General features: G+C 41.0%; 1 protein-coding gene across 1 annotated transcript in view; it reads right to left on the minus strand.

The window, feature by feature from the left end:
• Positions 1-25,958, minus strand: part of LOC138516892 (uncharacterized) — a 145,828-nt gene that overhangs the window by 106,605 nt on the left and 13,265 nt on the right. The window contains exon 2 of the mRNA XM_069632346.1: positions 22,641-22,688. Coding sequence (XP_069488447.1) covers positions 22,641-22,688 — 48 coding nt within the window. The remainder of the gene's footprint in view (positions 1-22,640; positions 22,689-25,958) is intronic.

A 25,958-nucleotide genomic window follows, 5' to 3' on the forward strand; every position in this document is an offset into this window, starting at 1 on the left:
CATGGACATTACGTTTACCAAATCTTCACTGGTGCAGTAAACTAGTGTAGGAGGGAAATCATTTATGTTATATGTTGCTTTGCTGCCCGAAGGGCCATGCGTCTTGTTTATCATGTTGGGAAGTTTTCCTAATGTTTGTTTTAATCATGTTGCTTGCTTATGTGTTTTCTTGTGAACCAACAGGGGTTAGTACACGTATTAAGGTGTACTAGGTAGGAAGTCCGGTTATATACGTGAACAGTGTTACATGCTGGACAGAGTAGGGTTCTTTCCTGGTGTTTCCCCTGTCCCATCCAAAGTAAGAGTTCCTTACCCTTTTTCCGGTGTTCCTAAATTCCCTATCCTATCCACAACCTCTCCCTAACCCCTCTTCCCCCCATTGGCTGCCACGTGGCGACCTGTTTTATATGTCAGGTGTCTGTGCCAACCACGGTGGGAGGGTTGAGTTCATTCGGCTTCCGTGGATCGGGGGAGAGTGTCGATCTCTCTTCCTTTCCTTAAAAAGTGTGATTGTGACAACTCCGTGCTACATGTGAGGTGCTGCATGGGAACCTCCGGACCATCATCCTGCAGTACCAGACATTTCAGACCTGCATGCTTGCTGCCATGGAGGAGCATGCCAGGGCTATGCGTGGTCACCCTCCCGTACCAGGTACACCTTCTCATATTGCATCAGAGGGTGACCACAGCGACAACAGTACTCCCACTATAGGCTAGTGCAGGCAATGAGCCCATGGAGGTTTTTTTTATTCTCCACATCCATGCATGTGGGTGTTGAGGTGCACCCTGCCCCTCCTCCCTGCTGGGTGGTTCCCCTCCCCCCGCTCAATCATGGCCATTTTAATTTTATTTTTATTTTAATTTATTTATTTTTAAGTCTATTGTGCATTCATGTAACAGTGTGTTGCTTTCCGTGGCATCCGAAGGCATCCACTGTGTGTTCTAGCTGGACCCATACAAGCTTGTCTCGTGTTTGTGTTTGAGGCTTGGGGTCCAGACACATATGCCACTCCTGCTTCTCCTTTCCATGGGCTTGCAAGGAGGGCACTGTGTGACAGTAACTTACACAGCTGCATTGGGCTTCCATCATTTCTGTGGCCAGTCTGAAGTCCAAACTGTGTATACACACCTAGTGGGTATTCAAGATAGTTTCTCCAGTGCATGGTTGACATGCATTTTCGTTTGTATATTGCTAATTGTGCATATTTACATGTTACATCTTCATGTATTACCTTGGCTGTCTCCATTGTTGATGCACTTCATGCTGTATGCGGTACCCTGCCACATTTAGCTAGCAGCGACACATTCACGATGGGAGTGGTCCTTGTGGTGGCTTGGTCACATTGAGACACTTGTACTATTATAATTGGTCACTGTCTGAGGTTGTCACTGTTGGGTCCTGTGTTCATGATATGTTATGCTGGTAAATATATATTCATGTGTACAGTTTGATTTTGAGGTGTCAGAGGGAATTGTCTCTGGCCTGTTTCCATCCGTCACGGTGCACTTTGTGACAGTTGTGTCATGTGTTGTGCATTTATTTTGTTGTTTTCACATTGCATGCCATGGCATGGTGTGTCGAGCGGGTGACATGGGTTTGGGAGGGTTTAGGTGACATACCAGTATTTGGATGTGCTGTTCTGCAAGGGGGTAGTGGATTATGCACTTTGAATGTGTGCCTTTTGGTCGCACGGGATTGGGTTTGCTTAAGTAGCTTGGGATGCGCACAATGTAGCACTTCCAAGGACATATTCTCAGGTTGGTAAGGTTGTGACAGTTGACTGTCCCTATGCCATCCTCGATTGTCACCTGGAATGTGCCAGGCCTGTGTGCACTCCGCAGTGGTGGGATTTTAGGTGAAAAATTGAGCCACAAGCTGGGTACGGGCTGCCTCTCTACATGCACTTTCCCCTCCCATGCGCAGCGGCCGTGCATGTGGTTGGGGATTTAGGGGCAGCACCATGTCCACCGGTACGCCCCGCTGTGTTGCAACATTGTGCAGGACACATGCTGCCACAATGATCCTGCACACTACTGGGGATGCATATAGTAGCTGTCCAACAGAGCAGTCAAGGGAGCGGAAACGTGACTTGAGCACTCCGAATGTGGGCTCCACTATGGCCCTGGTTGCAATATGGGCTGTGTTGTATCTTACCTGGGGTTGTGTGGTGGGATTCCATATTGCCATCACCATGTAGGTGCTCAGACGGTAGGCACTGTCCCCTGGGAAGGTGGTAATGTATTATGTATATATGTTATTAGTTGGGTTTGTCGATTTGGTGGGTGGACCCTGGATAGTTTGCATAGACAGAGGTGATGATTCCCTTGGCATACAACCTGCACGTTGATGGAATGCCAGTGCTTGCCTTTGCGATAGATGTTCTCAGGTGGACGTAGGGCCACATGGGTGCAATCAATGGCACCAAGTACTTTGGGGAAGTGAGCCACCCCGTAAAAGTCCTGGACCATAACCTGCCTTTCTGCTGGTGTTCTGGGCATGTATATGTGCCTGCGGACTGAGGGGCGTGCAGTCATGATTGCCAACACCTGGTGTAGGCAGCGTGACTGTGTGGGCTGTGCGACGCCACCAACTAAGGCAGTTGTCCACTGAAATGACCGAGTGCCCAAAAAATGCAGGACATTGTGCACCTTTTCCAAGGGGCTCAGTGCTTGGGAGCACAGGGTGGGTGATGTGAGGTCATCCTCCCATTCAGTGACCAGGTCTAGGATGGGTTACAAACACAATTGAGCATTAAACAAACATTTTTAACATATATACATAATACATTTCTTAAACACATTACAGTTACAAGGCACCTTCTAACTACCTTAAATGTACTTTAAAAGATGTAACTATCATTTTCAAAATATGTAGTAACACTTAAAGTAAAACATTGTTTTATTAAGATACCTCCATTCAACAACAACAGTGTTCTACAAACAAAAGTTGTGCAAATATTACTGATAACACTTTGCCATTATCAACATGGCTTTAAACTTAAGTAAGCAAAAAAATTACTAAGTTACATCTAAGCTTATACATGTGTTTAAAGACCCCCAGAGCTACTTACAAATGTGTCATTCACCTGCTTTAAGAACATTTATGCTGCTTCTGAGAATCAATAAACTGCCGGTGCTGGCAAATATTGGGTCGGAATTAGCAATCCAAAGAGAGGACAGGTTCTGTCGTATGTGTCAAGTTAAAGAGAGAGAACAAATAGCTAGACACATACTTACAGACTGTCGGGAGAATGGACCACTGTACATTACCATGCTAGGTACAGTTGTTGCTAATTACGAAAGCATTCAGAATGAAGAGTTTTGGTGCTATTGTCTAAACACTGATAATAAATCTGTCCATATTTCATTATATCAAGTATGGTGCAAGTTGAAACCTAGATTGTTGCTCTATATAGAATGAATTGAGTGTGAAATATCAATTTAAAAACATGTTAAGGCTATAAAAAATATATTTATTAGGATGTATGGGTTTTATAGTAAATTTCGATGGTTTTTTAAAATTGTATAATGGAATGTTTGAGGTTTGTGAGTTGTAATTAGGATTTTATTTTGATGTGAAAAGTTCTTATGAGCTAAATACATGAAATTAAATAAAACATAAATAAATTCCTACACAATGGTAAGTCTTGCATAAACTCTAATAATTCCTAAAGGATGCACTGTCATTTGCCCCATTAACCCCTCCTCTATCTACTTCAAAAGATGATTCTAGAGATAGTGGTAGCCACCATAAGAGAGAAACAACAATTGCTGCTGCCATTATAGTAGTTGCTCCTCAAATTCCTTTATCCTCTTCAAATACAGAATTCATTGAAAATACATCGAAGAAATAAATGGGACGCATGGATACCCTGTCAACTGTCTTTTCCCATTGCACAAATGTCAGTGGCTCCAAAAAATCATAAAAAGGTTATGCGAGTGACCAAGAGTAAGATTCGGACACAGAGGCATTTTCAGTGATTTTCAAAGTTAAAGGAAAATGGGGGGTTGGACAAATCCTACCTCTAAGAGGGGTTCCCCTGCCTCAACCACACTAATGAATATCTGTGTCAGGATGTAAAAATCAAAAGAGTTCTCTATCCTGTGCCCAAAATCCTAAGCTAACCCTCAAAGTACTAAACTCAATATAACGTGACAGGGGAATGTCTTTGAGCTGTACACCAACAGCTTCTTCCCAAAGTTCTGAACATAAAGACTTCCTGGGTCACTTATGAGGATGGTGTCCTGTTATTTTTATTATCCATCAAAATCCAACATTCGGTGTTATAATGGTAGGAAGGAGAAACAACACGATTTGATTGGAGGATGGGACGGACCACGATGACTGTTTTGTCAACTGTAAAGTATCTAGGGCTGAACATTGTGAGGCCCTCTGAGTATGGGGTTAGGAAGGAGGCAGTATGGGTGAAAGGGAAAGAGTACGCAGCTCAAATGGCAAACATGTGAAAACGTATTGTCCCTTTGCCCATTGCTGCAATTCTTCAAGTGTAAGATAGTTCCAGCAGTGCTATACAGCCTTGAAATTGGAGGGGAAATTGAAAAATTGGAGCTGAGCAAGCTGGAGGGACAGATCTGGAGGAGAGCCCTAAGTGTCCCGAATTGTGTTATTATGTTGCATTTTGAATTGGGCTTCAGCTTAATGATGAGGGCTGTACATATAAAAAGGTATTGTTATATCGAAAGTTATTCTCCAGCAAGTCTAATACTTTAATACTTTGTATGCCTTGATGGGAAACCATTCTCAAAGTTTTGGGGTGGGGCCATTGGTTACCTTGACGAATGTTTGTGTGAAAATAATAGCACAGTACAAGATTATATCTGAGGCCTTGCTGGGACTCCTGAGAAAAAGAAAATATTAGAACTTGATTGGATAAACACTTGTGACGAAAGAAAGAAGTACATCAAAACATATTTAAGACAGTGCCCTGATAGCCGATACAGAGATACCTTCATGAGACTGCGATTTAATCTACTCCATACAAGGGAAGTTCTTTTCACCAGAGGCCCAGGGGAAAGTGCTGAATGTCGCCCATGTGGGGGGACAGTTGAAACAGTAAAGCACCTAGTAACTACATGTCCAGTGTTTCAGAAGGCCAGGGTAGACTTGTTCGGTCCCTTTGTAGATTACTTTTTGGCATGTCCTTGTGGGCAGTCCTACTTCACTCTTGATTAGAGTTGTTAAATTTCTTTCAAAATTGGGGTTGATATCCTGAAATCCCTCGCAAAATTCCCTGTATCGTATAAACAGGCAACTTTAAAAAAATGTTAACTTTCACATATTCTCATGTATTTCTTTTTATCATGAATTGTTTTAGGAATATAAATTATGGCTGAAATTATGGTAAATGTATTTGTTGTATCTTTTTTCGTTTTACCGTTCAATTTTCTGTACTGTATAAGGTTTGAAATCAACCATGTACAATAAAGAATTGAAAGTGAAGAAAAGATAATAACACAAAGGTCTAGCAGCGAAGGGTGCTTCCCTTCCACTAGAGTCGTTCTGGTTATTTACAATGCTTCTTGTATACAATTCCAAGGAGGAAGGTTCTTCCATTGGTTTATCTCAGTTTACACAAATATTCACAATGTGACTTCTAGATACACTATAGATTTACTTTGGACCTCTGATACGTTGTTACAGTAAAATAAAAAGGGGGGTATGGCTCTTCCATTATGATCCACAAAAACAAAGTGGGGTGATCTGTAAATGCCAGGTTTCCTTTCTCTATTTGCATTTGCAAATCTTTGTATGCAGGTGATTATCTTTCTTATATTTTGGGTCACCGACCTTTCACCAGTTAAGCATAATGTCCAAATTCCCATGTAAGGGTTTCTGTTAGCTGCTAGTCGTATGCCACATACAGCAGGAAGCACCCCAGTGACCCATTCTCCTTCGCTGGGTTTACCGGTTGTCTTTGTCAGCTTTGGCGGCCCTCACGTCTCTTTGATTCTTCTGCAGTCCATCTGAATTTTTTTTTTTTAGGTGATATATTCATTTTGGCTATTTCGGCTTCACTTTCGTTTTGCGTGTCATTCAAAGGACACATTTGTGACTCTTTAAATTCTGTAGTTATACGACCCTCCATTAGTTATGTGATATTTTGGTATTTGTTTGTTTTTCATTGGTCCAATTATTACCTTCAGTTCATTTGATTTATTATGATGTTGGTTCTCCAATTAGGAGGTTTCAGGGTTGCTTCAATACAATTAGTGCAGGGAAAGGTTTTAGTATTTTACCTTTCCTCACCGGCCCCTCACTAGCTTTGAATCTTCTTTTTTATCCTCCCTTTTGGGCAGTGTTTCTGCTCCATTTCTCACACCAATTGGTTACACTACCAATTTAGTAATTTTGTGATCTGATAACTCTTCTGTAGCATTTTGGTACTTCAGACTTTCTGGCTTGAAGACATTGGGCCTCATTATAAGGTTGGAGGCAGCCATGGCGCTATTAGCTGCCTCCAAACTCGTTCCGACTCCGCCCTGGTGAATGGAGCAATTACCGGTCCATTCCAAGGTTGGCGGGACCGGTAATTCCCCATTCACCAGGGCCATTCCCCATTCCCATTTGAGCCCCCATAGTGCTCAATGGGAATGGGGAAGGCGCTAATAACGGTACAGGCAAATTGCGGTACCGTTATTAGCTCTAGAGTCCCTTTGCGGGTTCCGTCCTTAATGCCTGAAAAAAACAGGCATTAAGGAAGGACCCGCAAAGGGAACTCGTAGTAGGGCGGTAAGGGATTACCAGCACCGGTGCCCTTACCGGTGCTGGTAATCCCTTACCGCCCACCTCGTAATGAGGCCCATTGTCCTCCACCCCCCCCTTTTCTTTTCAGGTGACTGGTGCTTGGATTGCATGTGTGGTGACTCCGTTGTTTGTGGCCTATACAGGGACCTAGCTTACCAGTGTGGTTCATTTGCATAAAATATTGCCACTATCCTCACTAATCATTCTGTTATGGTATTTGTATTACCTATCATTTAATCCACCATTACTCATTGTGATTTCTGTTTGCTTTTCTTGCATTACTCTAACCGCCTTCGCAACCTTTGTTGTCCCTTCCAAACCTGACATGTGGTACGCAAACTATCTTTACATTTTGGACTTTGTGGCTTTTGTATTATAATACCCTTTGGTCAATATGTATGTATATGACTCTTTTCAATCTTGATGCTCAATATGGACAAATATTGTTTTGATTTTTTTCTGGCATGATTCTATTTACCAAACTGTTATGTTTAACAATTTTTATGGGTGTTTTTCACATTTTATATTTGTGTGCTTCTGTACGTCCAATAACCCACTCTGGGTTTGTATCTTATTATTTTGGTTAAACTACTCAGCCTTGAAAACGACCTGTGTGTCGAAACACATGTCGGCTGTTCGTGATCCAATTAAAGCATCAAAACATTATAATTAAAAAGCGCATATTCACCCCATCTCCTATTTAATCATCTGCTGACTGGGTGTGCATCTCGTTGGCCTCTCCGTGTTCGCCTCACCTCCTCCTTCACTTGGCGGTTCCTGCTGTTCATCCTGCCAGCGCAGTGAACACTTCTCAGCCGTCTTCCCCCGACTGCTTTACTTCCTCTCGTGTCCCATCCAGCATTGGGAGCCTCGAAACTCTCATTCTGCTCAGGTGTTCTGCTTTTGAATGCCCCGGCACCTGTCAGTAACTGCCAGTGACTAGACCGCAGCGTTGGTTTGCTGCACTTGGTGAACCTCATTACTTCGCTCCTCTTCCTTGTTTCGGTGAGGTATGGGGGAGAGGGACACACATGAGTCTCAGTACTGACTGTCTCAGCATTATATAAGGGAGAGGAACAGGTATATGATTGGTGGTCAACAATTAGTGGAGATTCTGTATCCACATTATAATAATCCATATAAGAAAGGGAAAAATGTAAATGGATGCTACCAGAGAAATATGGGTAAAGACTTGTTTTGATCCCCTGGTTTCAGTTCGCTTCCCCAAGGGTTGTCGTCCCCCAAATGATCCTCCCACAGATAGCCACCCCCAGGGTCATAGTCAGGTAGCTTCTGCCATTTCCTGGCTACATGAGATTGGAATTTCCTTGGAGAACCAGTGACGAGTTTTCTACATTTGTCACAGTAAACAAAGTAGAGAGACGAATTATATATTGAAGTAGCACTTGGGCAAAGGACACAGATAGTTTATAGTAATACACCATTATCAAATGTAGAAAGCCTAAAGTAAACAATTCTTTTTCTATCCACCTTGGATTTATTCTCATGACCCATTGATTAGAAATATGTTAATACAACAACAGTACCACACACACATATTACAAAAACATAGTACATAGAAAGTAATACTTATGACAGTCAAAAAATGTTAATGTATGTATATTTTCCATATCATGTTCTACTACCAATTCTATTTTCATTATTTGTAATGTGTGATACATTCTAAGGCAAGCACTGCCATTTGCCCTATCTGCCCTATCACTGCTTTTATTTATTATTCCCTCTCTTCCATGTAGTGGTTTTCGAGATGGTTGTGGTGCATGATAAGAGAAACAACCATCACTCACTGCTGCCATGATAGTAGGTGCTCCTCAATTTAATTTCTTTGCCCTCTTCAGGTTTCAGAATGGGTTTGTAAATGCATAAGAGACATTTTTGGGATCCCTGGATGCCATGTCCATGGACCCTTCCCTTTCCACAAACGTCAGAGGCTTGAAAAAGTCATGGAAAGTTGAACAAAGTGGAGAGAAGGACTGGAACTGGAGGTAGCACTTGCACAAAGGACACAGGTTTAATGCTAAATTCATGATCAGTCACCTTTATAGCTCCCATTATCAAAACATGTACTAAGACTGAAAGTTAAATATGGGTTTTTTCAGATTTGTTTCCCATGACCAATGATTAGAAGTATGTTAACACAACAGAAGTGAACAATATAAAAAATGTTGTACAAAACATGGTAAATACAATGTACTACATACAAGGGTCACAACATTCTTATGTTCTTCTACTAATTATATTTTAATTTCTTTTCAAACGGACAGCCATTTTGCAAACCCCACTAACCATCTCAAAGTACACATTACCCATGCAGCAGGTCACCCCAGTGCCATCTTTAACCCTATACATGTACTATATTCAAAATGTACTATTTGTTCACATAGACTCTTGCAACAAGCCAGGTACACTGCCAACCTCAATCCCATATATCAGCCTCATGGCCGTGGACAGTGTCCAGATTGTTCTGGGTATGGCTATGTCCCAAACACCACAAAATTGGTTAAATCTGTATTGTGTACATATTCCGTTTATAAAAAACCTGCTATAGCCAAGTCCGGGGGCCCAGTCAGATTCACAAATATACATAATACATTTGAAATAATCAAAATGCATAGGTTTCTTAGCTTTTGCATTTTCCTAAGAAGAATTCTACAGCAGTAGTTATTGTCTGGGGTACCAGGTGCTTACCTCGATCCCTAGATCCCTAGATCCCTGGGCGGGAGGATAGCGCAGGAGCAACGTGCTTGTCTTGGAACCAAAACAAGACAGAGCAACACAGATCCGGGTCCCGGATTTAAGAGGCTGGCCTCCGATATCAAGCGTGCCATCGGAGTCATCCAATTTGAATTAGGGGGTGGGGGACATGGCTGACGAGACTGGCGCTGGAGACAATCTTAGCTGGTGCGGTATAGATAGGATGTGCAGGCTCCAGGAAAATTTGATATCAGGAAGATTGTTTTTCAGTCGGCAGGAAGAGTGTCCTGGCTCCGTAGCCTCTGCTGGCCAGTATTAGAGGAACGTTGCATGCTAGCTACCCTGCCAACCTGCACCAGTGCCTTTTGGCGGAGGAGAGTAATGCTGGGGAAATAAACCCTGTCCCGGACCCAATAACCTGTCAACTGACAATCGGGCAAAAATTCCAAGTGCTTTGCATGACCGGACACTAATTAGAAGTCGGGTATTTGAGGAAAAGGTTGTGAAGGGGGCGGTCGTAGAGATTCAGCAAAAAGGAAGACTGGCAGGACTCCACACTTGCAGTTTGAGACAAGCCCTGCTACCCAATGCTAGCGTTCTCCGCCTGTTTCTATACAGATGAAGAGAGGGTGGACTCTGAAGATTCAATCAATCCCTATGAAACAACACCAATGCCAAGATCTAAGTCCAGGCGGACTCCCACTTCTATTTCTTTTTTTTAAATATTTTTTTTATTTATATTTTTACAATTATAGGCATCAACAATTAATACACAAATGAGTCAGCAAATTACACAATACCAAATGAAAGAGAGAAAAAAGAAAAAAAAAACCTCTTAAAAGAAGTCATTAAACATATTCTAAATATTCTCATACAATGACAATTTATGCTTCAATTTGTAAATAATTTTTTTCAGTTCTCGACAGACAGTGCATCTCCTGAACCCAATCCTCAAAAGATGGGGGGATCCAGCTTTTCCATCCTCGAAGAATTATACTTTTAGCCACAATGGTAGCACGAAAAAAACATTTTTTGAGGGCAGAACTAAGATCAGATAACCCTGAGTCATCACCTAGGATCACAGTCTTGAAATCCATAACAGACCCCCCACCAGTAATCTTGTCACACACATCACAAACTTCACTCCAAAAACCACTGGCCCTCACACAGCTCCACAGCATGTGTTCCAAAGACCCAACATCCTGAACACACCCCCAACACTCATCACTGTCCGTCATGCCTCTTTTGTGCAATGTTTCCGGACACCAGTATACGCGATTAAGAATCTTAAGTTGTCTAGACCTTTCACCTAAGTTCAGCGAACACAGGGAAACATTTCTCCATATATTCTGCCAGCAACTGATATCAATCTCGAAACCTATTCTTTCACTCCAGATTTCCGGAAGTCTGTCATTACTTTGATAATGTGACACAATTAACTTATAGATTCTACTGGGCAAACCACCTTCCTTTCCATTTGCGTTGCCCAGAAAGATGTTAAAATCTAGGGTGTTTGACCAGTTAACTTCACCTACAGATCTCCTCAGACGTCTATAAGCAGAATCCGATAAATTACCAAAATCCCATTTGTCTGTCATCTCAGCTGCCGTCAACCATCTACCATCCTTCCCCAAATCAGAAATCTGTTTACTACCAGCCAGGAACCAATCAGGCCAAAAAATCGTTTTTGTGTTATCCTGAATCCTAGGATTCAGCCAAATAGAGGCCCCTTGGCATTTAAAAGCATCAAAACCCAATAACTCCAGCACCTCACTCCATGATGTGCGCAAAAAAGCTGTCACCAATGATTTGTCACCAGAGCCTTTCATATTAGTGGTTAATAAAGCTTCTGGGCCAAGCGGGCCAAAGGCATTCGATTCCGCCACCGCCCAACGGTCCAACTCTCCATTCAAAAAGGGAAGAAAAGAATAAGAAGAGAAGGCTAAGTGATAGGCTTTAAAATTCGGAACCTCCAATACGCCCAGGTGAACCGGAAGCTGCAATTTCCAAATAGCAAGTCTCAGTGGTTTTCTATCCCATAGAAATTCCTGAACGAGACGGTCTAAATCTTTCCAATAACAATTTCTAATTCTCAAAGGAAGCATACAGGCCACAAAATTAATCTTTGGCATCAAATTCATTTTTAGGGCATTTACCTTACCCTATAGTGACAGATTAAGAAGATACCATCTGTCCAAGTCCATTTTACAATCTTGAATGACCTTGCGCATGTTTTCATCGACCATAAGTGAGATAGGAGACGTCAGCCAAACGCCCAAATAGCGTAAGCGTGTATCACACCACTTAAACCCCAGACCCGTAACAAGATTTTTATCATATCTGTGGGAAAGAGGCAAAATCTTTGACTTTAACCAATTAATCTTGTAACCCGTACATTCATGATAACCTGATAATATCCGCATCAGACAGGGAAGTGACACATCCAAATTCTGAAGCACCAACAAGAGATCATCTGCATATAACCACGCCTTCTGCATAACGTCCCAACAACCAACACCATGCAGACCAGGTTCATTTTTGATGCAAATAACCAATGGTTCGATCGGCAAAAGAAATAAAAGAGGCGAAAATGGACACCCTTGACGAGTGCCCCGTTCCAAAACAAAGGACTCTGAGACAACCACATTTGTCTTAACGTCCGCCGTTTGATTGGCATATAAAAGCACACCCAAGAAATGAATTCTTCACCAAGATTCATCTCCCTCAGAACAGAATACAAGTAGTCCCAGCTAACCCTGTCAAAGGCTTTCTCAGCATCAAGGGAAATGACAGCAGCCCCGCAGTCCGTCGCATCAGCAATTTCCATGGTAAGCAATAATTTCCTAATATTACTAGATGTACGTCTGTTTTTCATAAATCGAGATTGTTCCTCATCAATTAATTTAGGCAAGAACTTTTCTAAACGTAAGGCTAGAACCTTAGCCAAAATTTTATTATCGGAATTGATAAGACTGGCTCATACTCTTAGGCAAAGTCCCGTCTAATTTACAAGCAATGAACATATCTCTCAAGAGTTCTAGTGCCGAATTTGGAAGAATTCTATAAAATTCACATGGAAGTCCATCTGGACCAGGGGATTTACCGACATTCAGCTTTGAAACTGCATTCTTGATCTCATCAACCGTCAGTACCTCACCAAGAAGGTCACGTTCAACATCCTGAATCTTAGGAAGATTTAAATTCCTCAAGAAGTCCCTTCCCCTTCCAGAGATGCCAGCCTCATTTCTATACAATTTCATGTAAAAGTCACGAAAGTCAGAATTTATTTTCCTAGGATCAAATGTAATCCGACCTTCCTGGTCAACAACGGCGGTAATAGCAGATTCCGATACCTTCTTTTTCAACCTGTAAGCAAGCCATCTATTGCATATCTCTCCTTTTTCAAAATATGTACAGCGTGAGTAGAATAAACTACGTTCTGCCCTGAGCAACAAGATATCCTCCATTTCCTTTTTAAGTTTCTTCAAAGTTAATGATTTTGTAGAATAAGATGGGTCAAGCATTAAATCCTGAGAAATCTCAGATTTTTTGATCAAGTTCGTGTCTTTTTTTTCCTCTTTGTTCCGTTTACCACTAGACAACCCTAGACACATACCAAGCATATAACATTTAAAGGTCTCCCACGTGGTCGCTAAACTGATCTCATCAGAGCGATTCTCTTCAACAAAATAGTTAGCCTCAGATACAATTCGTTCCAATATATCATCATCTAACAAAATCGATGTATTCTATTTCTATGAAAAAGACCTGTCACTTTGAAATTTCAGCTTTAACCTCATCACCACTGGGGCATGATCTCACTATTCCGGAAATGCTGGCAAGGAATAAGATGTCCACAACAAAGTGGCCCCTCGAGCGTCTAAACTCCAAACTTACAGTGATCATTGATAACTTCTCTGAGGAGGAAGAGGTTTTTCAAGTTGCTTCTCAGGACAGAGTTGTCAAAAGGATGAAACATCATGGAACAGTCAGAGCAATCATATTCTACAATCCACACCATGCAGTTATCAAAGACACCTGAATGTATTATGCAATCAAAGTCTCATACTGTTTGCATGCAATACGAAACGCCTAAAGTGACCACAGAGGTAACAAAAGTCGCCTCACGTGCAATTACACCTACTGTAGCTTTAAAAGGAAAAATGTCTAAATCCACAGGGAATCCGATACGGAAGATCAGACCAAATGGTCCATCAACTTAGGTTTGCTAACACCATTGGTTATACGTATCCTTGGAGACCATAGAAATTAGGCCTTCATCCAAATCTGCACAGTCTAGCAGTTAGCCATGGGTAACCATGGCAGCGATGGAGGCAGCTGAGGTATTATTCCAACATCCCTACTCCATGACGCTTTGCCCACAACCACGAGTGAAACATCCAGTGGTAAGCACACTTCTACCAACATTGAACCAAGCGTTTTGAGCCTAGTTAAGACTGTTTATCAATCAATGGGTTTGGATTCAGGACAATTAGTAAATTCAACAACCAACCCAACCCTTTGCCCAATATTACCAATTCAGCAAGCAGCCTGGGCGAATCGCATGCAGGTTCAAGTACTTTTTGTACAGGTTCAGGGGACACACCAAGTAGGCTGACATCGAGCATCCCCTGTATTGAACCTGGAAATCTGCATATACATTCAATAGATATGAATGCCTTTGACTATCTGTACGAAAAACTGTATCCTGAGGGAACAGAATCACAGGTACGCTCCCATTATGAAGTCCCCACCAAGATAAGATCTATATTGAGAGGAGCAAAGGGCCCAGATCATTAAATGTTTTCTTGGAGTAGCAAAGACAAAGTAGGCCCTAGATACCTCCAAACCACGTTAGCCCCTGATACTGATAATTACTTGCATCAGAAAACAAGTCATAGTGGAAATTTTATTCTGGAAAACACTAATCATTATGAGGAATATACACCTTACTGCACGGCAAGGGGACCGGAGTCTAAATATACCCTCAATACGGGGTTGGACGACACAAAATCTAGTAACCATGGGAGAGCTCCAAAAATCTATCGTGAGCAGAATTCCCCTTTGCAGTACCCTGATTTTAACATCCTGATTGAATGTACTTTTTTCAGAATGGGTAGAACCCCACTCTTAAATAGCTCTGGGTGCTCACACTGTTCTCAGGGATATTCAATTTTAATGCAATCTCAACAAAGGACATTGCTAGGGTGTCCTTCGCAGAGCCTGGGAGAACCGACAGGGTGACCATTTCCCTTAAATCTAGAGCACTCTTTGAAATGGTAATGAGGGTTGCTATCATTCTGGGGCACGCAGGCATATTTTTAACACCATGCGAAGCGCCAGTCTAATTTTGTAATGATTCGAGTAGGATCAACTGAATGCCAATACTTAAGAAGACGGAAGTACAGAACTCACGTGCAGGTTCCCAACGAGCAAATCCAACCTATAGACCTGATACACTTAAAGCTAATGATCCCTCAGGTACTGATTGGTCGTGTTTAGCTGGTACGCTTAATAAACCAAGCATCACCAGGGAGGACAATCACTGTCTCTAGCTGTCGGTACACTGAAATATCTGTCTTGGAATTCTAGAGGGCATACCCAATTGTTTAATAATTTTGAATTGATGTCAATTTTGCGAGCTTATGACATAGTGTGCCTTCAAGAAACTTGGCTTATCAAAAAACCTGCATGGGATGGGTACAGTGTGTGTTGTCAGCCAGCCAAAAAACATCAGTTTGGTACACCCATGGAAGGGCTCATTGTACTGCTAAACATTGACTGTACTTGTTTTAATGTTAAGGCTACTACTGTTAGAGAAGGCCTATTGATTGCAGAGTTTTCTTGCTGGGTTGCCCGTATTGAGCAAGACTTTTTATTCTCTAATGTATATTGGCATGCAGGAGTTTCTGACTTGGATATCTTTTAGAATGATGTGTCTGACTATGTGCTTGTGTGGAGGGGAAGTCACATAGCCTGTTCCATAATTGTCCAGGGAGATTTTAATTCAGTCTGCTTCAAACCGGGAAATCTAGTTGTTCAGTCAAATTCAAACAATGCAAATATTCCTAGCGGACACAGTAAAAAGCAAATGAATATCTCTAATGTGGTAAAATGGGTGAACGTGCTTGGGAACATCATACTCAGTAAATTGAATGGATCAGTCCACAGTGATCTGGAGGGTGGTATAACCTGGCATAATTAATTTTCCTCCTCCACTAGATTACGTCTTTGTGGATAGGGCTCTATTTACTAAATGTGATTCCTTAAATATTCTGAAGAATACATGGGGTGACAATTACATGCTAGAAAGTATATTTAAAATCAAATCTCAGCGATGTAAGGAGTTTTATTCTCCACAATTGAAGCTGAACTCAGGATCCAATAGGATCATATGCAGTAACATGATTTTAGAAGACGTAAACAGTGTGATGGCAAAAATATGTAATACTTCATCATTTGAGTGGAAGTTAAACACATTTACTTATGACAAGCTTGACTTAATGTTTGAGTTAAAGGGAAGAAACCTGTAGGCCCTTCCAGGGGAACGCACAGAACAAGTCATAATTATGATCAAGAACTTGCTGGCCAGAAGAAACTGAGGAGATTACATGTCAGGCATATTAAAAAGACTTTCCTTGAAAGCACTGAACAAAATGCAAAAATGTGTAAAATCAAAACACTGTATAACAACTGGGTAAAAAATCACAAAGCAAAATTATTACAGGCTGATTCTGAAGAAATGCTGCATTGTTTGGGGGCAACCATTGTGAAACCCTTCTGGTCACTGATCAATGCATTAACAACGGGTCAAGTAGAACAAAGAATAAATGCTGTTTCCGAGTCACAATGGACTTCGCATATACTTAGTCTTTATTCGAGTGACCCGGAAAAGCGTTTTAAAAGGAGTCCATTTGACTCAAAGTATAGGTGGAAAGACCTGGTACATTTTGAAACAGAAGATATTTACCGGTGTATCATGTCAGCAAGTAGCTCTAGAGCTCCTGGTCCCAATCGTTTGATGAACAGTTTATTTAAGAGAAACCCTAAAATGTGGGCATTTATCTTGAAGCTTCTGTTTGACTCAATTTTGCAAACAACTCAAGTTAAGATCGGATCCTAAAACTACTGCCACATCACCATAATCGACGCAGACAGTAAAGTGTTTGCATCCATGGTATTAAAGCATCTTGAGGTATGGGTGATGGGGTCAGGTAGACTTAATAAGAATCAGACAGGATTCCAAAGATTTCATGGTACGACCTTTAATGGGTTTATTGTTGACTGCCTTCAATGCTTAATATATTCAGAAATGTATGAATGTATTCAACTTGCAGCAATCAATCTACCATCAGCATTTGACTTGGTCAGCCGTAATAGACTCTAGCAAAAACTACATGCATTCGGCATTCCAGATAAACTACTGGATGTATTTATCTGGTTGCATTCGGACACAAATGTCCAAGTCCGCTTGATTCAAGAAGGAGCGCCCTCCCAGAAAATTTATATAGCAAACGGCATAAGATAGGGTAGCATTTTTGCACCCTGTGTCTTCAATTTATATTTGTCAGACACCGGTGAGAGCTTTGAAGTAGCATCCTTTTCATCCCCAAAACTTGGCGGACTTGCTATCAATTGGCTTGCTTACGCAGACCATTTTATTTTGGCCGACTCTATGGGAGTAGGCCTTCAGAGGCTTCCTGATGAGTTTGTGAGATATGCAGACGAAAATTACTTAAAAATAAACTCCTGCAAGTCTTAAACTCTCATATTTTCAAATGGGATGACACATCCAATTAAGAGGATGATATTGAAAGATGTTCCTCTTGAGAGGATTAACACGTGAACTTATCTGGGTTTTCTGGTAACAAGTCATTAGAATAAACTCGTGAAAAAAGGATTTCTTGAGAGAAACGGCCGATAAGCTTATTACACAAATGCCAAATATAAAGATTAGATATTGTAAATTCTCTTGTCTTCCTTTGATGAGTTATTACTTGGGGAAAGAGCTCCAGAAACTCCTATATGGAGTAGAACTACTTGGAGAAGGGGCATTGGAATACTTGGAACAACTAGAGGGTCATATTTGGCATAGAGTGTTGGGTATTCCAAACGCAATCTCAACGGTAGCTATTCAATTTGAACTAGGTTTCATTTCGTTGAAAGCTATGGGTTCCTTGTGTGTTCTTGCTTGGTACCATAGGTTCTGGATATCTATTGAAACCAAATGAAGAAAGTGAAGTTATTGGTAATCTTACGAACAATGCAGTGAGTTAATTCTTAAAATGTGTGGCCTTACACAATCTCTATTAGTGGATAGTCCTGAGCTTCTTATAAGAAACTTGAATGAAAATGATTGGTGCAATACAACCAGATCACTTCATAAACTATGTAGTATTAAACAACTTTCTAATGAACACATGTTACTGGGTTTGACATCTGGGCATTTAAAGATTTTCCCTTGTCTGAAAATAAGAAAGGATATCCAAAGATTCCGATGGAATTGTATCCCACTAGAGAGACCATACATCGATGGAAGAAGCTAGGAAATGGTTCAAAATGTAGATTTTGCAAAGGGAAAAGAACTACGGAAACCTTTGAACAGCTTGTGGTACATTGTCCTAGCCTAAGAAGCACGAGAGCAATTCATTTAAAAAACCTACAATATGAAAACATGGAGTGTGATAACCTTTGGTCCGCTTGTTTGCAAGGGTGCCCTATTTTTATTGTAATTGTTGCGGTTAATGTTTTGAATACTTTGGACCTCACAGGCATCAAATGCGTGGTGTGATGTTAAAAAAAACGTTTGCTTTTTTTTATTGATACAGTTGTATAAAATACAACCTTTCAAAATATACAGAAAAATACATTTACATATTACAAATTTAAAATCACATCACAGAAAAAAAGGTCCTCAGTTTGCAAATAGACATAATTAATACACACAGTAAAAGCACATCGTGAATAGGTTATAAAATATTCAATCTCAAATTAAACACACTGCAGGAATTTCTAAAAATGTAATTGCTGCTAAAATGACAGATATTTGTCATCTATTAAAAATAGCTGCCCAAAGCTCGTCCGATGTTAGACTCTTTCAGTCTTTAAAAAGATGGTGAAGGCAGAACTTTTGCAGGTCTAGTAATGCCAGACATTCTACCATGATATGTTGTATTGATTTTAGGCATATAGGATTGTTGCAATTCCTGCAAGTTCTATCGATAAAGGAAGCTTTTGTTCTTATTCCCAACAAATCTCTGGTAGGATATTGATTCATCCTAAGTCTTAAGAACATGTTTCTATATTTCAGGCTTTTAAATATGATCAAATATTGTTCAGTTTCATTGAGTGACTTTAAAACTAAATTATTTTCACCAAACCATTGGTATTGCTCACATAGATGTCTTGTTTCTATCCAATCATGACACCATATTTTATATTTAGCTCAAGTTGGATTCAACATCAACACCTCCTTTGTTACTCCAGCCTTTTCCACTACTTGGAGCGGGACTGTCATCCATGGTTTTACAAGATTATCCAGAGATGGAATCATGAGTTTGCTCAAAATAGACATCAAGCTCTGCGGGTGAGACTTTAACAGGCATATTATGTACAATGATATCAGTTTCCACAATACAATTATGTGCATAGATAACAGAACTAATTAGTCTAAGGATTCCCATTGGTTGGCTTGAGTGCAATGATAGTACCTTCTTCAAAGCATCCCCTCTAATCTGCACCAGAGGTTTACACCTAAGTAGGGTCTAGCTTCTGCTCCATAAGCTATTATGGGGACGACTTTCTGCTTGTAATAGATGATGAGTGGCTTATATATAAATTGTCCATACTGTTTGTGTATCAATTTCGCTTGTGACATCGCTGTTTGTATTATTCTTTTTAACTCAAGGTGATATGGCAAGTCTGAGGCGGAGTTATTCATATTTAAGCCGAGGTAGCAGTATTCATCAGCGCGTTGTATAGGGATATTGTTACTCTTCCATATGAATTTACTAGTGTATTTACGTTTGGCCGCCCCAACAACTAGAATTTTCATCTTGTCTCGATTAATTGACAGATTATTCTTTTCTGCGTAGTTTCCAAGGCTGATAGGAGTTTTTGTAGGCCAATCAGGGTTTTTGAAAGGAGCACCAAGTCTTCGGCATAGAGTAACCACGGGCAACGGGTTAATCCCAATCTAGGTGGATCAGGAGGTAATTACTCTAAGATAGGTTCCCTTGTCATGGATAAAAACATTAAACAGGGGGGCTGCTAATGTGCAGCCTTGCTTCAAGCCTTTGTATGCTTTAATTGGGCTAGACAGTAAGCCTTCAAATGACAATCTAATCTGTATCAATGTGTACGAACAAAACTGGCCGATAAGAACTAAGATGTACTCTGGGCATCCTTCTTTTTCTAGTTTCTCAAATAATTGTTGTCTAGAAACAGAGTCAAATGCAGCTTTAAGATCTATAAAAGCTATATAGAGTAGTTTATTTTCTTTATGGCTTTGCCGTTTAATCAAGGAGAGTACAGTAAGATTCATCACTGTGCCAAGGCCCGAAATAAATCCTGTTGGATATGGATCAGCTAAATTATGATCATAAATACATTTTAACAGGTCTCTTAGCACGAATCTTGCAAAGACTTTTCCAGGAATGTCTATTAAAGTTATAGGGCGATAGTTCTGTGGTAAATCTCTGTCTCTTTTTTTTTAAAAGGGTGATAATAATCGATTTTTTTCCACACCGGTGGTAATGCCTGTGTAAGAAGTATTGTAGTGAAAATGTTATATAAAATATTTGCCATGCCTCTGTGTGCTTCTTCAGCATTATATTAGTTAGACCATCTGGTCCCGAGGCTCTCGAAGTGCTACGTTTTTGTATCAGTAGTAAAATGTCATGTTTATCAAATAGCAAGGTCGTATCAGCATCCCAGGTTTTACACGGTGTAACATACATTTGTGTTTGAGTTTTAAAAAGTTGCTCATAATATTTTATCCAGCTCGATTCCTGCACAGAATTTACCTGGAGGGGCAGTTAAATTGTTTGATGTAAACTGTTTAGGGTAGCCCATATTTGTCCATTATTCTTTGAGGCGATAGTTTTTAGCATATACTCACCATCTTGTTGACAGAATTTTCGTTGCCAAGCTTTACACCAATTTCTGTGGGCCGTTTTAAGATCTTGTATCTTTTTTAATTTAAGGGGTATATTGTGGAGTACTAGAGCTTGTATATCTGCTTGTAGTTTCCTCTTTCTTTCGACCACCTCAGTTTCATAGACATGTTTATGCAGAAAACAAGGTTTTGTGAATGTTGAATGATGCACTTTAAGTAAATTCATTATAGCTACATACCGACCCTCCAGGTTATCTATTTCAGAATCAAGCTTTACAGAATCCGTATAAATGAACTTATTAAAATTAACAGAGATTGATCAGTCCAGTTGAAATGATACCTGCCTCCTGATAGGATCAATGATTGTTTGTAATATTGTCCATTGTTGTTTAGAATCTCCCATTTCCATGTGCATACAAGCAAGTTATGATCACTTTCTTTCCAATTAATTATTTCGGAATCAATACATTCATTTAGCAAGATTCTTTGTATGAAAATATAATCAATTATTGACTCACCAGAACCACGTTTCCAGGTTGATTTATCACCTGGGATATCGCCTTTCATTGACCCATTTAGTATAACAAATTTGCTTTCTTGCATCACCATCAGCATCCATCATCTCGCAGGATCACTAGATCTTAGGCGTATATGTGCCCTGCACTTAATATTAAGCTCACCAGCTATAACAATACCTACTATTTGTGATCAGTATTTATAAGATCCAGCATTCTGACGAATTATGTGTCTAAAGAATGAAATGGTTTCTTTTTTCCATGTTTTTATTGTATGTCGTTTATATGTATTTGATCCGTCTTGGTTTTGTTAAGATTGACTGTTCTTTTTTTCAACCAATAAACAAAAAATACAAAATAGATAGGATGTGTGGCAGCACTTAAAAAAAAGAAATACTGTCCAGCTGTGGTTACAAACAGGGCAACTTCTTCATATGAAGGAATAATTGGTGGTAAAAGTGAGGAAAAACTACAAAGGCAGCAATTCCCCATCATTGCCTCTTTTCTATGTAACCCTCACTCCCTGGCAAATAGAACATACAAGAATCAACAACACATTCTAGTGAGGAGGATGATAATAGTGCTCTAAGCCCTGAACATATAAGTGCAAGTGCAGTTCAGCATCAGAAGCTTCTCATAAAGGAAACAGCATCTGCGTTACTGATCAGCCCCATTTTCTCTCCAAAAAGGAAATGAAGCCAAAGTGTGACTAAAAGCATAGTGGCAGTCAGGACGGAGGGTGCTTCTATGTCCACTATTACATTCACCATAACCGTCACCAAGATTGTAAGCTCCGTCACTGACTATGCTAGTGAAAAACAGCTTCGGTATTTCTTTATGACCATTGATAAAAAAAAGACCACTCTGCAAAAAAGAAACTTGTGCATTGTGACGAGTAGGGCCCACACTATGGCACTGGGAATCTCGATCCACCTGGAAAGCAATCATGAAGGTGAATGGCATGCTTATCAAGAAAAGTGTAAAGTGGGCCGGCTGACATCTTGTGCCAGGCTTTATACTGCATAAACCTAGCAGTGAGGCAATTGAGGACACCGCAAAAGCGGCTAGAGATAGGATACACTGTCACTGATACAATTAAGCAAAGAAAATAATACACAAAGGTCAAGAAGAGGTTACAGAGGGTCACAGGGAGTTACGGGCAGGAGATACAGGTTAGTATCCACCAAGAACCTTAGCTCAAATTTAAGCAAGTCCCTTTGCTCAGAATCCCTAAGAAACCTAGATCCAACAATTAGGAAAACCATTCCTTGCAACTCTACCAAAGCCTCCAGCAGTGCCAACGGTGCCAGAACACCCCCTCTGTGGCAGCCAAAGGACCCTCTACACAAAAGGACATCGGAGCACATAGGACCCTACTGGGTAATCTGGCTAAAAGAACTACCTATAACTGCGTATCTACCACCATGATCCGGGATCCTGAGAGGCATCAGAAGCTCCATTGCCTCTTTTGCTAGACACCCATATGTATGTAAACATTTTGCGTTCTGTTCCCAATTGCAGCACTTACGTGTACTTTTGCTTGATGCGGACCCCGAAGCAGTCTGATCCTCAGAACCTATGAAGAAGAAACAGGAATACGAAATTAAAAGTGGGCAAAGTGTTTTCTTATACAGCATATCCAAAACAGTGTGTGGAGACCCTCGTGAACATGATGGTGGAACTGAATTACTCCGGTTACTAACTAGCCTGTAACCTGCAGTGGCCATTCTGCATTTATCGCATGCGTTGGTTGGAAACTGTGCCTCAACAGGGGGCCTTAATGGAAATTAAGCAATTGATTCAGCCACATAAGCCTATAGGTTGGTTGGCTGCAAACTGCATCAACCAGAAATGGAAATATAGGGATTGCATTAGCCACATAAACCAAATCGTAACTCAGATTCATCTTCTGTGCTGAATATACACAGGGTATCCTCTCTTCAGGGAATTCATTTTCTGAAGCTGAATATACACAGGGAATCCTCTCTTCAGGGAATTCATCTTCTGTGCTGAATATACACATGGAATCCTCTCTTCAGGGAATTTATCTTCTGAGCTGAATATACACAGGGAATCCTATCTTCAGGGAATTCATTTTCTGAGCTGAATATACACAGGGAATCCTCTCTTCAGGGAATTCATCTTCTGTGCTGAATATACACAGGGAATCCTCTCTTCAGGGAATTCAGCTTCTGAGTTGAATATACACAGGGAATCCTGTGTATCTTCAGGGAATTCATCTTCTGAGCTAAAATACACAGGGAATCTTAAAGGCCTACAGAGCACTTTCACAGTAACTGAGCTGCCACCTACACACTGAAAGCCTTGCAACCAGACTCCATCTCTTGAATCTAACTCCACTGTCACTTTCCAACATAAAACCATAGTCTGAAGGGAAGATTAGGGGAGGGCCTTGGAACAGACCAGTGTACCCATACTGTCATATTGTCCATCTGTGAAGGCTTGCTCTCTCACCATTGATTTTTCCATACATCAATCTCCCCAAAACCCTTCATGGACTCATTAGGAATACCCAAGGCCACATGGCAGTGAAAGGTGGGGGTGTCCATGTAGGTAATGTCATCAAAGCAGCACATATCTCTGTAAATTGTTACAGAATTAAACACGCTCAGTGAATATCTTTTGTGGGTAAAAAGGGCACATATGAGCTTACAGCTGATTTAGAGCCACACCGAGCAGAGATAGCAGCCTTATGCTAAGATGGGGTGGTCTTACAGCCTTTCACTTATTCCTGAATAGTCAGAATTAATGCTGTACGAGCTCAGTGGTGCCCTCTTTCAAGTCAAATAAGTGTGAGGGTTCAACCCGAGTTTGGAAGCGACTAGTGGATCCGAGGGTGGTGATGTGGGCTCAGCTCCTGTGCCAATTCCAGTATTGATCACTCCCCCACTACATGTGCCCCAGGCCATTGTGCAGAGATGATATTAGCAAACCTAATAAAATCTCTATATGTAAAAGTGAAAATGTCAGATTTCAACAAAAGTGAACATTTGTGAGTTTGCGGCAAAGCGTATGTACACATTTCCTATACAATTCAACACTGTTTCACTAACCTGCACCAAATGTTACACAGCCACTTGTTATGAACCTCTGGACATTACTGGCTACAGTATATCTGGACACTCCACCCTTTACCCCGGATTTTAGCAAAAGTGAAAATGTGGGTGTGGGTTTGTGGCTTTGTGTATGTTCCCAATACAATTCCACACCGTCTCACCAATTGGCACCAATTGTTGCACAGTCACCTGTTAGAACCCTCTGGACATTACTGGCTACTTGGCATCTGGACACCCCACCCATTTCCCCAGATTTCAACAAAGATGAAAATGTGTGGGTTTGTGGCAAAGCATATGTTACCTCTACAATTCCACACTGTTTCACCATTCTGCACCAAATTTTGCACGGTCACCTGTTATGAAATACTCTCTGGACATTACTGGCTACATGATATCTCGACACCCGACCCCTTACCACAGATTTCAGTAAAAGTGAAAATGTGGGTGTGGGTTATTTGCTTTGTGTATGCTCCCTATACAATTCCACACTGTTTCACCAATTTACACCATATTTTGCACAGTCACCTTTTAGGACCCTCTGAACATTGCTGGCTACATGACATCTAGACAACCCATGCCTTACCCCAGATTTAAGCAAATGTGAAAAATTGGGTGTGGGTTTGTGGTTTTGTGGCTTTGCGTATGTTCCCTATACGATTCTACAAGCTTCAATATTCAGCACCAAATTTTGCACAGTCACATGTTAGGACCCTACAGACATTACTGGCTACATGACATCTGGACACCACACTGCTTTCCCTGGATTTCAGCAAAAAGTGAAAATGTGGATGTGGGTTTGTGGCTTTGTGTATGTTCCCTATACAATTCCACACTGTTTCACCAAACTGCACCAAATTGTGCATAGGCTCCTGTTAGGACCCTCCAGACATTACTGGCTACATGACATTTGGACGCCCCATCCATTTCCTCGGATTTCAGCAAAAGTCTCTGGGTTTCGTAAGACCAAAAACTGGTAACTGCAAATAAGAACAGTTTATTTGCTTCAACTGGACCCAGGTTCATCTACAACTAAGTACAGTCATAGTGAAGTGGGCAATTTGCAACAAGATCTCTTTCCATTTATACACATGGGGCCTCATTGACACTTCCAGTCCGGTAACAACGGTGCTAGTAGACTTACCGGCACTGTTGTTACCGGACCAGCAAAGTACAAGTTTGCGGGCTGGATGCCTTTCCACCCGCCAGGTCTGGCCTGGCGTGCGGAACGGCACCGGCCCGCAGACTTTCACGGTTGCACCAGCATTGTTATTAACAGTGCTGGTGCTACCGCTCCCCTATTGGACTCAATGGGAATGGGTAGATTCTTTTTCCGGCGAAAATAAAATGAATCCGACGGCAGCTGTGCCGTTTTTACCGGCACGACTACTGCCAGACTCATAATGAGGCCCATTGACTTGCTGAGGTTTTTACTTGCCAGACAGTTTATGGTTTCCTGAAACGTATAGAATTTTCTGCAAAAGCATACATAAACATACATTTATCATCAGTATTGTATCTGCATACTTTAACCTTTTCAAAGTTCAGACTGTTCCCAACGTCAGGACACGTTCCCATTAATCTAATCTATGTTTCTCCGACCAAACGTCACTGTGCATCTGTAGTTTATTTAGCACCCCTTTCCTGGTATGCACAGAACGTCTCCTGCATTGTTAATCATTGGCACATATGGCTTGAGACCCACGCAATTAGCATCGAGAGAAGGGGAAGGCATATATTTTCTCCTATCTCACTTAGACCTGCGTGTTCAA

The sequence above is a fragment of the Ambystoma mexicanum genome, chromosome 6q (genome assembly GCF_040938575.1).
Source record: "Ambystoma mexicanum isolate Mex_15411 chromosome 6q, UKY_AmexF1_1, whole genome shotgun sequence".
NCBI lineage: Eukaryota > Metazoa > Chordata > Amphibia > Caudata > Ambystomatidae > Ambystoma > Ambystoma mexicanum.